Here is a 17,398-nt window from a genome sequence, read left to right as displayed (position 1 = left end):
ACTTGGTGGCAAACGCTGGCATACACGCCACTGTGTGCCCACAAGTGTGTTCATGTTGTGTCAGGCTGTGTGTCGTACAGCAAGTGCTGCTTTGAGGTTGGGGTGTGTGAGAGGAAGAGAAGGAGACAGGGTATGAGTGAAGAAGACAAGGTTAGGGACGAGCACTGTTGGCTCTGAGGTTGATTCACGCTGGCAGGGGAAACTGCCGGTGACGGGTCACGTGTCACCCAGTAAATGGCTTACCTGCTCCTGTAACCCTGAGCCATCACTTCCCCTCTGCCTCAACATGCTCCTCGACTGGGTGCCCTCTCTGACCTCTTTATTTACAGTACAACAGATTAAATATGAGGAAAATAGTCAGTTGGATTCATAATGGTAATTATTAAATGTTCATATTCATGTTTCTAAATGAATGTTAGTGCTACAGTGAAATGTACTTCATTTTCTTTTGTTGGCATGCTGTCACAGCACCGGGTCTAGATTAAAGCATTGTCTACGCTGCTTGTCTACATAACAAGTGACAGAATTTTACAATCTTCTTACTCGCTATTGCACAAAATTGCATACTTGTATTTTGAGCTCCACCCTTTTTACCTTGATCTATTATGGACAGTCTTGTCCTGTTTTTAAACTTTGTTGCGTCAGATGCCTTTCAGGATTCACCAGGATAGCAGTTTGTCTGAGCTCAATTTCATAGAATGCCTTCCTAGAGCATGATTGAAGTTCAATCCCCTAAAAGCTCAAAGGCCCATCACTGGCGACAGTAGACTTGTGATTTCTCTTCTCCCCTGCTCGTTGGCTGACGTCTTGGTTGCCAAATCTCTCTCCGGGTCCTTGATGCTGGGAGCACACCTGTCATGGTGGATGTTCCCTGAGAGGCCAACTGGAGCAGCTAATCTCATGTGACACCTGCTGCAATAATTCATGGCCTTTCCATGCACTTTGGATTTTGTTTCTTCAAAATGTAAAACCACATTTACCAAAGACCAGGGCTCTTCTTTGCCATCTTATTGTAATCTTGGCAGAAAGTACTTTTTTTCTTTTTTTTTTTTTTTTGTGAGGTATTTTCCATCAAAATTTGCTAGAATTTGTATGTTTTCCAGGAAGTAAACTTGCACTTTTGTAGAATTGCCCCTCTTGAAATACACAAGGGCTGGATTTAGAATGGGATAATACCCACATTGCACATGCAACCTGTAACTCTTGGGCATATGTAATATTTTGTATGCCATCAGCACACAGTCAGCATAGTAAAACTGATCTGATGGTGTACCATCTTGTAGGAGGGAAAAGTTGGATTTGAAATCTCTAGCTTTGATATGTGAGATGAGTGAGCACGTTAATACATATCTTGTCTTCAACCTTCCTTATGTGCAGCACAGTTGGGATATACAGCTCAGCTTACTCCTGACAAGGCTGACTTCATAAATAATTGCCTAGCTGAAGAGAAAATATTCACACTTGCCATACAAGAACTTGATCATCAAATGATTTATGACGAAGATGTTTGTGAAACTAAAGGATTTTTAACACTTGGAGTGTAAGAGCAGTGTAAACACGGCTCAGAATGAAGTAGGGCTACCACTGGAGCCTGTAGAGACCTGTCAGATTGTGTTGAGCTTGTCGGCATGATCCTTTGTCTTTAGAAAAGGCCTGTTCAGCCTTTTGGTCTGGTCTTGAACCGTGCTGTTTTCTATTTTTACAGCAGGTTCTCCCCCATGGCCATTGACGGGGTGACCAGCCTGGCTGGCATCAACATCCCGGGGCACGCAGGCACCGGCTGGTGCATCTTCGTCTACAACCTGGCTCCAGACGCAGATGAAAGCATCCTATGGCAGATGTTTGGGCCTTTCGGTGCGGTCACAAATGTGAAGGTCATCCGTGACTTCAACACAAACAAGTGCAAAGGATTTGGTTTTGTCACCATGACTAACTACGACGAGGCGGCCGTGGCCATCGCCAGCTTGAATGGATACCGCCTTGGGGACAGAGTTCTGCAAGTCTCATTCAAAACCAACAAAACGCACAAAGCCTAATACCCACTCGATTGTTTCTAGAAAACTGCATAAAATGGAACGTATCGACCGTATACTTTCTACATTAGTAAAAACATCTTTGTAAATCAGTGTTACGAAGGAAAACAATATTTAGCGTTCAACAATGTGATTTTCTTTTCTTTTCCTTCATTGCTAAGCTTTGAATCTTCTTGATATACTTTATGTTGACACAGAAAAAAAATACTGCAGGTTTTCATGCCTGTGATGTTGCATTCTCTTGCTGTCTTTACAGATGGACCTTCTAAAATGTTACTAATGTTTTTGTCATTTTGTTGCACATCTGCTTTGAAACAGTCTTGTAAGGCTTTGTGTAGTGATTTACTTTGTATTTTTGTGTCCTGATTTGCCTTAGGTGCGTTATGCCTTCAGTGGTTAGCAAGTACTTATTTTGAACTATTTGCGGTTTTGTTGATTTTGTAAGTATTCTGTTTATCGTAATATGAGTTGGTTATTGGTTGGCTGCATAATGTTGCTTATTGTAAAATTAATGGAGAAAAGACAAAAAAAATTCTTAAAGCAGTACCTTGCCAAAGAGCTAAGAACCTCTTTGATGTGGGTTTAAAAAGCATCTATTTTTATAAAAAGAAAAATTTGGAGAAACTTTTTACTGGACCTGGAACAAAATATTTTGACTTGGATACTTTGAGAAATATCTTCATATGACACCTTGTGAGCTTTTGAACTTTACCAGAAAGTTTGCAGTGGTTGAAATTTCTGGAGAGATTTATGATGTAAAAGATACCTTTTGAGATCTTTGTATTATCTTTAGATTCTAGAATCAATGGCAGTGCTGGTTTCGTTTGTAAAATCATCTGTGGGTCGTCCCATCATTCTGGTTGTTATATGACTAGCAACTCGCTTTCCGATTTGATTTCGAAATGGACAAAAATAACAAAGGTTTATCCGCAAAAGTGCATGCAAAATTATAACGTGGAGATATCTTAAAAGGTAAACGGGGGATAAAAATCAGTTCTTCCTAAAGGATTCCCTTCAGACAGAGCTCATGGTGTTTTGTGGTGTACTTAACGCTGTATCATTAGACTGACTTTGTCTTAATATCAGCCAATAAGGGTTTTTACCTACTTTGTATGAAAGATGGAGGAGGACAAGCCGATGAAGGCAGCAGCTTAAGAAAACTAGTTTGAATGAAGAAAAGAACGGATTACTCCTGAGCTTAGAGCTATGTAAATAAGTCCTTTTTTATGTTGAGTATTTGGCAAACTTCTTTTTTGTTCTAGTTTGGACTTCATTGCAAAGTGCTTTTTTTCTTTTAAGGAGTATGTAAGGTATTTTCTTTTTGGATATTGCCTTTTTATTTCAGTTGTTTCCCTTCAGTTAAAATATTTGATTTGTTGTCCTATGGACTAGCATTACAGTGCATCAAATTTGTTGATTGTTTGGTCTGTAGATAGTCTTGCTTCGTAAAAAAGGTATTAAGAAACTATAGACATTTTTGTTTTGTTTTTTATATATAAACATTATAGATATATATATATTTATGTGGTAAAGAATGGATATAAACCACAGTTTTGAACTATTTGATTACCTTTTTTTTTCATACTCATATATACGTAATGCATATAACCTGTCTTTAAAATCGTAAAAAGGTGTATATTGCTTTATTCACTTTGGGGAAGGACGGTGAAGCAGTTCCATGACCATGGCAAAATGGGTCGCAAGAGTTCGACTACCAACGTCTTGCTTATCTCAAACAAACAAATGGAGGCTGGTCAAGCCTTAGATGCACTGAATACTGCACCTGCATCCTGCTTGGTATTTAAACCAATTACTAGTCATGCTTCCCCTTAAAATGAGCAGTGTGCTATGCATTATATAATTATCTTTGCAACTGCTTTTTTCTTGTTTATCTATTCCTTCTTTGGGTTACTTGTAAAAGTTAAACTTTAAGTCTAGATGATTTGTGATACTTGCTGCTGTGGGGTAGGGGCTACATTTTTCATGCCTGACCCTCTCATTAATGAAAGTAACTTTTCTTTTTGTAACAGACTACTACTTCATGATTGGGTTCTGAAATTGTGCTGACGGCCCGGCATGAAAAAATGTTCCTCCCACCCTCTTATCTCGATTCTTAATGTGAGAATGATTATTTATTTGAAGTTGTACAGTCTGACTTGGTTCACGGCATTTTTGGAATAGAATATATCTTTTTGTTGAGTATTTAAAAGGATGTACATGTTCTTTACTTTGTGTTTGGATACTTTGGATTTTTTCCATGTTCAGTACATCAATAAATAAGTTGAAGGGCAATGCAATTTTGTGAATGAATCCCATCATTACTTTAGTATCATTATAGGAAGCAAGGAAACATAGCACTGGTCTCAGTTTAGCATGTTAAGTGTTATTCATAATTTATTTTTTCTATCATTGCTCTGGAGTCCTTCACTATTGCCGTTGTTGAACCTATCTTTTTTTTTTTTTTTTTTTTTTTAACCCAATTACTGTGTAAGTATTAGCAAAACAAATAACAGCCACCACTGTTCTGTTAAATGCAATTATTTGCTCTGCTCTCCCACCGTCTTGCCTATTCAATATTCACTTCAAAGTGGCAAAAAAAAACAAAAACAAAACACTGGTTCTGACCAGTGTATTTATTTATGGCCACTTTGAGGAACGGTCGTTCGCTGAGGCCGATCATGGTGGTTAACATCATAGCCAGTTTGTTTCAGTTAAGTCATGACAGGTGAGGTTCATTTCCTTTTTTTTTTTTGTTGTTGTTTTTACTTTAATTTTTATTTTGTGAAATGTACTTAATGCCTAATCTGTAGTAATAATTGAATTGTACTGTTTGAGTGCTTAAGATGAATTAGAAGTCGGTGCAGACTATACATCGGCTTCACAGTTTACGTTTTTTTTTTTTCTTTGACAAGAATGACCTGTTGATAGCTCTACTGTCTCGATCCCAAAATACAAGGCATTACAGTCCCTTTTCTGACAGGGGGTTTCTGTGACTTTGTTTACTACAAACGTCATTGAAAGCTTTTTCGGGTGAGCTTGTACCCCATACTTGAAGTTGACAAGTTTTTTTCCCCTTAATGTGACATGGCAAAAATTTTGAAAGTCAGTTTAATAGTAAATACTGGATTTTACCTGAAATTTATACAGCACTGTGCAAAAGCCAGACCACCCTTTTGTGAAATTTTGCCGCTGAGAGCACATTATTCATTTTTCAGTGTCTGGAAAAACATTTAACACGTCTTTACAGTCACCATAACTAAATACACTAAAACTAAGTATTTTATGCACCTTTATTACAGTTCATATTATTTTCCAGTCTTGATATTTTCTCTATGCTGCTTAGAAACACCTCTAGAGTTCAGTTGCAGAAGCCGTTTGCATTTTTTGCCTCTCACGATCCAAATAATCCCGAAGACTTGAACTGATATTGAGGTCTGGGCTCGGTGCTGGCCAGTGCATTCTTCAAGTTCATCTCGATTTGTTTAGCAGTGTTACTGTTATCTCGCTGTGCAATGAACTTATCCCCACTCTCATGTTCTCCGGGGGGGATTGCAGTTTTGTCTGTGCTCAACAGCATTCGGGTTTAGAGAGAAAACATACTGCCATTGTTTTAACTGATATTGTGATATGATTTTTGCTTTACAAGTTCCATTTTCACTATTAATGATGTGGTTGTTGCTGGGATCTACAGTCAGCCGACATGTTTTCTTACATGTGGAGAACACAATTTGTAAGCTACGGCATCTCTGTGGTACCATAATACTTCATTCATTATAGTATTCTTTCACATTTTACCCTCAAAAGCCTCCAACTCCTGGATATTGCACTTGGCCGCTTTGTGATTTCACGACACGTACTACCTTCTCTTACTTCCAGAAATGCTAAATTTAGACCCATCAGTGCATCGCGCCGTACTCCACATCTCAGGTGTCCAGTTTCAGTTTTGTAGTGCAAATTCTCTTCTTTTGTCTCCTCCTTTCTCTCAGTAGCGGCTTTGTGACAGCTACACATCCTTTCAGACCCATAGCGCTGATGTCTCTCATGGCGGAAGGATCGACAGAAACACCTGTGGATTTTTGTCAGATCTGAAGCAAGACTGGAGCTTGATTTTTTTTTTTTCCCCCATCTCTCTCTCTTCCCCCTATCTCTGAAAGATGAAAGCTTTTAGTGATGTATATCTCATCGTGATAGGTTCAGTGGTCTGCCAGGTCTTGTACGGTTATTAGGAGCCCTGTTTGCAATAGTTTGCTTTTGGAAACCTGTTTATTCACATACATTTAACTTGCACCTTCCCCAGACGAGTGAGTTGTTTTAGATGCACACGAGAAACATACAGAGCAGCATTTAGTGTGTTAACATGTTGTGGCCACTTCAGTGAACATTTGTTGGAGGTGAGCATACAAAACTAAAGACAAATGACTGATTTCATATCGGTGTTGGAGGCTGTTTGAAATTTCACATTAAATCTGTTTTCTAAATTGTTTGCCGCTAAAACAATAATCTGTACTCATTGGCTAAGAACTGAATGACTTGTGCACAACACGGTATTTAACATCAAACACTGAGTTTAAAAAAAAAAAAAAAAGCAAAGCAAAAGGTCAGTGTATTTACTGGTTTTGTCAACAGTTAATTGGGGCAGAGTTCAGGCGCTGGTTCGACTGCGCTGCCACAAAGAGCAGCGCCGGGCTTGAAGGAAGAAGCCTGATATAGAGTATTGATTTTCCTTATCTCATGCTCCACTTGAGGCCGACAGCCTCGGCGAAGATGAAATAGCCCGCTTTGAAGTGTGCTTCCCCACTGTGCAGCCACCTCGCGCTGGCCGACTGTCATTTTAAGGGGCGTTGGAAGGACACAGATGTGAGCCGCCGAAGCAGCCGCGTCGCCTTTTTCCACAGAAAAGTTCTCTCGAGCGATGCCGTGTTGACAAAAGCCGCAGCCTGACACTTAATTTAATGAAGCCAGTATTTATGCCCTGCTCAGTCATGTAGTATTACCACTAGCCTGTGTACAGTAGCGAGCCGATGGACAGCTTTAAAAGCTTTCGGTGCCTTCAATAGTTTTAGTCTGATGTGTGCAGTTCCATTAGCTGGCATGTTAGAACACAAGTAATCTCTCCTGACGGTCATTTCGAGTGTGAAAGGGACTGTTTTTTTTTTTTTTTTTTTTTTTGACTTGCAGTGCTGTTTAAAAGCCTCCTTTTTGTCATTTTTAGGCCTCCCTGACACGTGTCACTGGGTTTGCGGTGCTCTGCGCCTAACAGATATTGACGTGTGTGGAGCTTTGGCTGAGTGACAGCGTGTTGGGCTGTATGGCGTGTTTGTGGCGCTTCTCCCAGCTTTAGACCAGCGTTGTCATGACAGACAAGTGACGCGATTGGGCGCCGTCCAGCTATATGTTCCGATTACACGGCGCTGGTAGAAATAGGATTAGGCAACAGGCCTGAGCAGTTAATGGCTATCTCAGATGACTCATAAGTTGATGTCGCATCCCTCTCGATTATTTGACGTGCAAAAAGTGATTTTGAGCCTCGGCTGCAGCGCTGTCTGCTCTTGGTTTCCTCGGCCAGCGCACTGAATCATCAGGGTTTGACTGGTGCTTCAAGAGTAGACTTAACGATTGTGCGGTTTGGACAAGCAGTCTTTCAGATCTGAAGATGATAGCCCAGAGTAAATGATGAATAAGTATAAAGGAGTGAAATTACTTTTATTATTTTTACTGGGGGGAGAGCACATCATTTTTTATCTTCAGTGGCTTCTTAGTGCCAGCACTGCAAGGACCAAAATATAAAATTGTTCTTAAAGTTCATAACCAGCCTTAACCATTAAAAAAAAAACATTCAGTATCTTGATGCATCATTTTTCTAAGGAGTTTTAGATTGTGATTGATGTTATCTGCACTCTTCCACCTTTTCTTTGCGTATGAGCTCTCTTACATTGTAGAAAACATCAAGAGTATTTTAATATCATAAGCCGTTGCTGTGCTTCTATGATGGTAATGGATGATAGGAGAGACGTTTGCCCCGTCTGCCCTTGATGTAGCTTCATTATAATTTCAACGCGCCGTAAAGTGATTTTGCTTTGGACTGCAGTTCCCATAGGAACAGCAAGGTTCGGGTGATTTGACCTCCAGCGGTGTCCTCTATACGTTCATTTTCTGTATCTGACCCCCAACTTCACAAGCCACACCGGAGCCACAAAAGGGTTAAAACATGCTCTCTCTGTCTCTCCAGTATCGTCCCACCCAGTCTGTGCTCTCACACCCTCGCACACTCATAATATCTAGCATGGCGTGATATCTGCGACGGGGGGAGAAGGTAAATAAAACATGTCAGTACATTTGGTCCAGCGCTGCTGCTGATGTCAGCAGGTGCCCATGAACACGGTTGCATGTGGCCGCTCTGCTGATGTGGTTTATGGAGCACCGGATGTTTTCTGCTAAGCTCATTTATAGTCTGCAGCTATCCTCCCAAGTCAAGATTTTTCAGCACAACCGAGCCACGGGGACTCTTAGCATTCACGCTCTCGCCTAGTAGGTGTTTTCCAAAGAGCTTGTATTCATGCACAGACAAATGGGATAATGAGTTGGTTAATGACAGGAACGACTGAGCTCAAAAGCACGAGGCAGAACGCCGACATTCTGCACACCTGCACGTTTCCCTGCACTGGATTCACTTCAGGACATTTTGGGATCCATGTTCAAAATAGAAGTGTTGACAGTCCAAGTCCAAATGAGAAGCTAAACTCCAGACTTTCAATCCCTGGCTCTAGCGGATATGTAACAAATGCATTCCACTTTCTCTGCTATTGATGTAACACTATGGTTAATTTTAAAATGTCTTTGCAGATAGTTTGTTTTGTGATGATCAGCTAAACTATATTGCACTTACAAATTTGTTTTTGATTATGCTCAAGCATATTTGTCAAGATTACTAATTGATGGTAGCTATATTGCTTATCCACTTGGACAGAGTGATGGATCAATTATGCATTTAAGAAGTTTAACATAGACAAACTTTTAGAAGTTCAGCTCAATCAGTACAAATCACAAATGCTGTTTGTTTACGTAATTCTTATTGGTGTCTTTTCTTGTGTTTAAATATCAGTCTTCATTTGCCTACTTTCTATATTAAGCCTTTTGCTCCTATTCATTTTCGCCCGGTATGAAAAATATGTTAATCAGAACTGCAAACTGCGCAAGTACAGCAAAACATGCTGCATTATTTTATTTATTTATTTATTTATTTATTCAGTTATTTATTATGAATATAGTTTTTGTTTTATTATGTTCTTGACGAGAAGTGCTAGAATCAGTCTCTATTACTATTCACACTGTCGCCTTGCAAAACCTTGACGTTCGTTCATTTGTCATAAATCTCTTTGTGGAGTAAGCTCTTAAAAGTCAAACCGGGCTGGGCAGTGAAATGTTCATCAATTCAAAATGAATAAAAACATGGAAATATTAAAACATTTACTTACATTTGGCAAATTGTTAAAAATGAACTGGAGGTCATGCAAACTCCTCATAGACACAGTAGTCATAGTCAATAAGCTGTTATTCAAAATTAGGCTGAAAAGGGGCCTTCAGGCTCCAAAAAAAGGCCTTCACAATGGTCACATTATGCAAAATAAATAAATAAATAAATAAAAATGACCAGCTACACTTATTATTGCTCCCACAGCCATGCTGAATATTCAAGTTGGTGGTTTTCATGGCTCTCAAAAGGTTGTGAAAAAAATATTGGTGGCAATGACATATGAAAATAAGCACATTTAGAGGCTGAGATAGCAGCAAACACAACAGCACCAGACGACCATGTGCTCGCTCACTGCCCATAATAAAAAAAAAAAAAAAAAAAAAAAAACTTGTTTGTGCTCACTTACTGGCATCGCCAAGATCTGACATTGTTAGTACCGCACACTCTCCGTCGCTGTAAAACCACACTTGTTTAATTCCTCCTTCCACGTGGCCTCACAGTGTTTGGCATGATTTGTGTTCCTGTTATTCGGAGCTCCGTCGGAGCCGCCATCACTTCATCTCCCTCCTCAAGCTGATCTGATTGTCTGCTCGCCGCACAGCTGTTCATTGAATATTTGTACCCGGTGGAACAATGTCTTTCATCCACCGGTTAAATGCTCTTGAACATTTTAAATGAAAAGGGCTTTAAGTTGATTGGCGTGGAGTGGCTGAATAGTGCTTCTTTATGTACCTTTTATATGATCCTTTTAATGGCACTGACACCGGTGCTTTACAGGTAAATTCACAAGCACCTCTCTCTGTCAGGTTTTTCCCATCGAGCACCTCCTGAAATATTCTTTTTAACACGCGGTTACAAAGGTTTAGACATTTCACATGTGTCTGTTTAAGAGGATAAGTGGTGATCAGCGGCCCTTGTTGATTGCGCACAAATCCAAATGGGAAAATGGCCGAGTTCAAAACGCTGAAAAGTAGCGTATCACCGAGTTCCACTTTGGCCAACTTGAATTTAATTAAACCTTGAAAATTAAACACAGAGTCGCGCAGAATTGTTTGAACTTATCCTAATAGTTTGTGGAGAGTTTGTCACAATTCAGCAACAACCTCCCGCTCTCCGTGGCGAAGGCGCCGTGTGGCTTGGATTTGCTGCGATTCACGATGTTTAGTGCCTCTCTGCTTCATCTATACATTTGTTATACATCAAGACTGGCACTCGGCTCAGCACAGGACCTCATTCTGATGTCTGCCTACTTCTTCCAGTCCACAGTCAAAGGCGTTCGGTGATTGGATTTGAACGCTTACATCAGAAATGGTGGAAGCTTGGCTTCCTCCAACCCTGTCAGATCAGCACCGACTTCCATCAGCGAGGCATCATCTATCTTTTCCTAATGACTGCTAACAGGGCCCCATGTTACTCCCCCTATGAGGCCTTGGCACCTCCATCCCATAATGAGGCAGTGAAGAAAAGGGGTGCAGATTAGAATAACAGCCTTAACTAATCCATAACAGGCCGATGAGGCGGCACGTTTGGGGAAAGCGTGTCATTTCTCATTTCGCAGTGCGACTGCAAAATCTCTCCTCTCTCTCACCCCCCACGCAAAAACAAGCCCTGAGAATAGCGACTGTGGCAGGCCGCCGGCACAAGAACGGCAATCAACAAAACAGCTTCCCCCTATCTTTCTCTCTTCTTTCTTCAGCTCCCGCCAATAGTCTGAAGAGAACTGAGAGGAAATCCATGCCTCTGACTGTTGACTTTGGAAATCAAAGATGAGTTGCGGCTCGGAGGAAACGACTCAGAGGGCTCCGGCCCTCATCTCTGGGAGAGAGGATGTTCCGCCAGTGACGGCTATCGACAAGTCTTCCTCTTGTCCTTGACTGCAATTGTAGGAGAAGAACAAGAGGCACAACCAGGCAGAGCGAGCTGGTGGCTGCAAAGAGCAAATCTCATCTGCTGTGGCCTGTAAACATCACCAGCTGCCGGTGTTGTGCAAATACAACCGGGTAATGAACAAGGACCTCACGGTACATGTATTACGATACATGGGTCGTGATATTATTTATGTCAATACATTACAATAACCTCCAGAAGTGACTGAGCATGCATAAGTAGAGCCGTACTGCAAAACAAATGGGCAGACAGATAAAAGATATTAAATGATACACTACAAACTGATGCAAAACAATTTAATTCAAAATTTCCTCTTCAAAAACACAAGTAGCACAATACACTTAACACAGTGCAGTAAAATGTTGCTGTCATAACATAATATGACAAAGTGCATAAATGATACATAGAAAATCAATACAGTATCGTGAAGAATATTGCAGCTCTATTGATTTTTTTTTTTTTTTACAGCAATTGGCATTGAGGAATATCATATATCATATCAGATGTTTATTCTATGAGTAATCAAGGGAGAAAAAAAAAAAAACAGAAAAACACGTATGAGGACTTGTGACTACCAACACTCCTCTTCCTTTCTCCCTTCATCATGATGTTGAGCTTGGCTGCTAACACCACTACCTGTCACTGGCATTCTACTCCCGCATTCAAATGTAAAATCCCCGAGAAAAATGGCAGAAGGCACAGGGAAAAAGGAGCATCACAGTCCGTTGTGCGGCAGCTCGAGCCACATTCAACACAGGTGTCAGCTTCTGCCATCACAACAACAGCGAGACGGAGTAGCTACTGTAGCTCTGGCCATTTTCCACTGCCTGCACAGGGTACGCGGGCGGTGATATGAATGACAATGGGAGGCAGCGTGAGCCGTGACCTCTCCTCCATGCCGGTGTCAGGTTGGCTCCTGTAATTTCACTTCCCCTCCTCTGTGTGACTTTGGCATCGCGAGATGCATTGCAACAACCGATAGCGTGCGATTTGCTCTTTTCCCCGGCACTGATGGCAGAACAATTTCACCATGAAGCAAAGAACAGTGGAATCGGGGATCAGAGGCTGACAGTGCTGCCCACACCCCTGAGATGCAGGTAAATAACCCATAACTCCACGGTGCCTCTTCCCTTACGGGTCCTGGCGTCCGCATGCCAAACAGAGCGCGGGCAGATGCCACAAGGCCCCATGACTACCTGCTTCGCAACAACCGATCCATGTCTTCTCCACGCTGCTCTCGCACCGCATGGCTCGTCCCTGTAAAATGTAATTGCAGGCCCAAGGCGAGGAGATGAAAAGCGAGCACGAGGAGAGGGAGGTGCAGTGCACTTATAATGTATGTGTTTTTCCCTCTGCCAGACCGGACACTCTCTATGGATTGCAGCCCTCCCACTGTGTCTGTTGATCTATGCCTTTGAGGAATGGAGCTCTCACTGGAGTATGGAGGCCTTGATGAAGGAAACACTCCCCTTGTGTGTATGTGTGTGTGTGTGTGCTGGATATCACTTTGTTTGTGATACGCGACTGGATGTACGCTGTATGTTTTCCGAGCGTGCCCATGCATAAATGCATGCCTGTGTTAGCTTTGCGTTGCTGTGTTTGTGTTGGAGCCAGGCGGAGGGAGAAATAGCTAGTGGCTGCTTTGCTAGTGTCTCTCTCTCTCTGCTTTCATCTCTAATAAGGCCCGATTTAAGGATGACCAGAGCATACCAGGAATAGCGCCTCAGCTCTCATTTCCTCAGCGGCCAGCAGAGATGAGATCTCTTCAAAATATTTAGCCAGGGAATAATGATGTTTGATTTGACTCTCCACTGGGTGTGTCCCTGCGAGGGCTATTTTCCCCTATAGCTGCTATTGTGTGAGAGAATATGCAGAGATACTGTATCCACACACACACACATAACCATCGGATCATTGTTTATGCATGATGCTAGTATGGTGTACTTCTGCGCTAGGCCTCTAGAAAGCGGCGTCGCTGTGTTGCCCTGCTGTTAGCGTGATTCACAGTTGGCTTTATAGCTTTAGTGCATCTCAATGAGCTGCTCCTGATCAGCTCAGGTTCAATTCAGTGTGAGCACGCTGCATTTTCATATGCTCAACATCTGAAGGAAGTGTTGTTCCAACAGCGCTGTAGGTAAAACATAATCATCTGGCTTTCTGAATCTGCAAAGAAAAGTGTTTGGGCTTCTGCAAATAGGTATTTTAATTAATTTACTGAATTCGTTATGAAGCGTTTTGTATTGTGTTATCATCAGAAAACATCCAGTTGTGTGTTTTAGAGCGGGCGCTCCCTGTCAATGCTCAACAATGACAAATTAATGCCTTTATTAAGGAAACCTACTCTCATGAGAGTTAGGAGGAACAAAAGAGGGTAAAAAATGAAGGAATTTGTATGAGGGTATTAAATGGTATTAATTAGTTGGCTTTTGCTGTCAAAACACTTCATTAAACCTTCCAGTTTGATTGGAATTATTTATTTATTGCATCTAATAAAAGACAAACTGTGGCTTGGGAATCCTCTGGGAATGGGGGCGTATTTACCCACCTTGAGTTTCCTCAGCCGCCCAACTCAAATTCTTCTGACATCCCAGCTCGAGAAACACACTGTAGTATTTACCTCATTACAGTCTGCACTCTCTCTGAGGAGCAAAGTCATTTGCATGGCTGCTTGTCAGCCATGTTAATATTGACAAAGATTTGCACCCATTTTAATCATGCCACATAATAACAAAAGGTATACAAAGTTGTTTATGACGCTCCACCGCTGAGCAATGGGCGCATTCCTTATTGCAGTGCACATTAAAAAAGATTGCACTTTGTTCCGGGCGGCAATTGCAAATCACAAACGTCAGAGGTAGAGGGAAGAGAAAAAAAAAAAAGATGCCTGCGATGGCAGTTTGAGTCAGACGAAAATGCATTTACATATTAAACCACACAGCACCGTGCAGAGCAAGACTCTCTGTTTGAATTGCACGCTCCAGCCTGCCTTCCTTCAGCGTATGGAATAGCAGGGCCCTTGCTACTGTGACTGCAGTACCGTAAATTTCAAGTTGTTTACGGATGCTGCCATCTTGGTGCGCTCCGGGAGGGAAACTTGGAGCGGGGCCATTTACCGGCAGCTTGATGAGAGTGCAGTGAGGCGAGTTAATTAATACAACATCCCTGGGCCCACGGGCAAGGCTGCAAACCTAACCTAGGAGGGAGGAGAGGAGAGAGAGACAGACAGAGAGAGAGGAATAAAGAGAAAGGGACAGGAGAAAGAGGGAGGGAGACGGCAGAAGAAAAATAAAGGGAGGCAATCATAACTATGTAGAGAGAGAATAAATAAGAAGAGTGAAAAGAATGCAGAGAAGGACAGAGCGATGAGGACACCTGTCAGGACTGCGAGACACAATGAAATCATGCCGCCGAGACATCCTCATCTGTCTAGATTACAGTCATTTCCAGCTTGATCAAAGCCCGAGGGCGCCAATCGATGCAGCAGTGACCAATTTTCAGAGGGATAGCAGGCAACAGATCTGATTTGATATTAATAGAATATATGGATTTAGTGTTTAGGCCCCTTCAGCTGTCAATTGTTTTCCCCCGTGGTGGCATAGCACCGCACAGCCCTACTCTCATTTCGCTTCCGTTGTTAACAAAACAAGGTCTGGGCAAAGTTGGGTTCAAACCATTTGGAGTCGAGCCGGCAGCAACAGGCGTTTACAAAAATACATAGCAGGCGATTGCATCAACCATCTGTCCAGCATTAGCTAACGCGTCCAATATGGTTTGGTGGCAGACACGAAGACCTCAACGCTTCACGGAACGCCCTTCTCATGCTCCTCCCAAGGTCAGAAATGATGGAGCTGAAGCATTGAGTCAGAGATGGTTGAGGTTAGTGATGAAGATGAGGCAGTGTGGTTAAGGTTAGGGTAAGGAGGAAGGGGTGCATTCCATGAAGGGGGCGTTCCTTGAGGGTTTTGGGTCTTTGGACCCTTCTTAGGTTGTCCAATTAGACAAACGAATCGTATCACACCATAAGAGGGCACCAAACCTCATGGTGAAAGCAAGCAAGCATAAGCGGTAAGCGTGTCACTTTTCGAATGTGATGCACTGTTGCATGTCACTGGTGTCTCCACTCAAGCCACACCTGTGGTTTCTGCAAAGGATGCCGATTGGTGGCTCCCGTTTATAATCTGGATGGTTTTGCGAGTCAGAGAATGTGTGTGATCTTGCGAGATAAACTGGCTGTGCAAGGTTAGTGGTGTCATGGCCTTCGGCGCTTCCTGCTACATCACACCTCAGCGGCATCTACGGGAATAAAAACACAGCTGCGCAGTTGGATTCCACGGCTGAAGTGAGATTGATAAGGCAACTGACAGCAGGAGTGCAGTCCAGTCAAGGAGGACCATGTAAAAACCGAAGCGCCCTCCAGTAGGTATTAGGATCCGATTGGCTCCAGCAAACTTGAAAGTGATGGATCCATAGGCCTCCAAGACCTCTTCAGCAAAGCTGAAGTGGAGCAACTTTGGTTTTCCTTCCAACACAGATTTGGTAAACTGTGAGCTGAGATGTTTTCACCCATGGCACTGCAGTTGTTGCTTCCCCTTAACTTTGCCTCAGTGGGAAAACTCTTGTCTGTTGAGCTCCATCAAACAAGAGAAAAACTTGCCTGGAGATAGGGGGGTCCACAGGGAGGTCCTCGCCTCCCCCTCTCACTCTTTTGCTCACTCTCTCCTTATGTATCCATTTATTTTAGCTGCTGAAAAATAACTTTGGGACCAAGGTTGTCAAACAACACTTTTTTTCCCCCCCTCAACTGAAGTGCCGTCTATGGGAGAAAAAGCAAACAACAATCTGCAAACTCAGCTTTCCAAGAGCATTCCTTATTGTATTACATTACAAAGATAAGTCTGGAAACCAAGGAATGAATGCCATCTTTAAGTGGACAATGCCATATCCGGCATAGCTCAGACTTAACAATGCTCCCCTAGCCTAAACAATGATAGCACTTTTTATATGCAGCTTTCTCATTCTCTGTGGACATTACAGCTGGGTTTATCTCCTCTGCAAATCAGCCAAATGACTGGAGCAAAACACTGTAAATGGCACGCCTGCCAACAGACACAAAAGAGATAGGGGCTATAAATACCCTGAATAAATCCTCCTAATCAAAAAAACGGGGGAAGCGTGAGTTGTGTTAATATAGGAAACTGGTGGCTGAATCCCATTTTAAATGCTTTCGCCAGCCTTTCCTTTTGGTTAGTGTTTAGAATTCACTCGATAATTACCATATTAAAATGCATGTAGGAGTCTGTGCAGTTGTGGTAGGAAAAGATAAGGCGGCGGAGAGTAGGGGGGAAAAAAAGTCAACCGGAGGCCTATCAGTCAGTTCTGAATTGCTTTATAATTACTGAGATGCAGAGACATAATTTCCTTCTAAAAATAATGCAAAGTTTTATTCCCCTCCCCTCCCTTAATACTGTTGTGGGGGAAAGAGCTGCCCTGAATGCATTGGCTTAACCTCTTCGTGTATTAGTCGGTGTGGTGCCATGTTAAGCACAGTGTAGCCTAGTTTCTGCACAGCGTGATTCTTGCTGCCTCTTCGTTTTGGGATTGGAGGAAGAATCCAAATTCTGACACATTGGGGTTGTATGCATGAATATGACACACCGTCTGGCTGAAGTTCTCTGAACTTGTTGGAGTTATATTTGCATATGTTTCACATGAGGCTTAATCATTTGCAAACAGATAACCGTATTATTTATCAAGCATTGCGGATATAGACTCGAGTTTACTGTGCTGAGGATATCATTTGGCCTTAATTACACGGAGCCTGAAGCTTGTTGACGATTTAATCAGGAATTTGCAGGAGTTAAGGTTGAGATATTGGTTATTAATTTTTTATCGTGCTCTCTATAGGTAGAGGCATTGTTTAATTTTCAGACTCGGATGGTTGGGTATTCGAAAACAGTTCAAGGGAGGTGCAGCTGCTTGTTCCTCTTATACAGACCTCTGTCTC

The 17,398-nt window shown here is 42.2% G+C and overlaps 1 protein-coding gene across 7 annotated transcripts in view; it reads left to right on the top strand.

Annotated features, from left to right (window-relative positions):
* LOC115376344 (ELAV like neuron-specific RNA binding protein 2) overlaps nt 1–4,325 on the top strand; it is a 175,809-nt gene extending 171,484 nt beyond the window's left edge. For all 7 annotated transcript variants that reach the window (XM_030075860.1, XM_030075861.1, XM_030075859.1 and 4 more), the window contains one exon: nt 1,706–4,325. In XM_030075860.1, coding sequence (XP_029931720.1) covers nt 1,706–2,036 — 331 coding nt within the window. In that variant the 3' untranslated portion in view covers nt 2,037–4,325. The remainder of the gene's footprint in view (nt 1–1,705) is intronic.
* Nucleotides 4,326–17,398: the final 13,073 nt, after the last annotated feature.

This window comes from Myripristis murdjan, chromosome 18, assembly GCF_902150065.1.
Source record: "Myripristis murdjan chromosome 18, fMyrMur1.1, whole genome shotgun sequence".
In the NCBI taxonomy this organism is placed as follows: Eukaryota; Metazoa; Chordata; class Actinopteri; order Holocentriformes; family Holocentridae; genus Myripristis; species Myripristis murdjan.
This window is presented reverse-complemented; position numbering and strand designations above follow the sequence as displayed.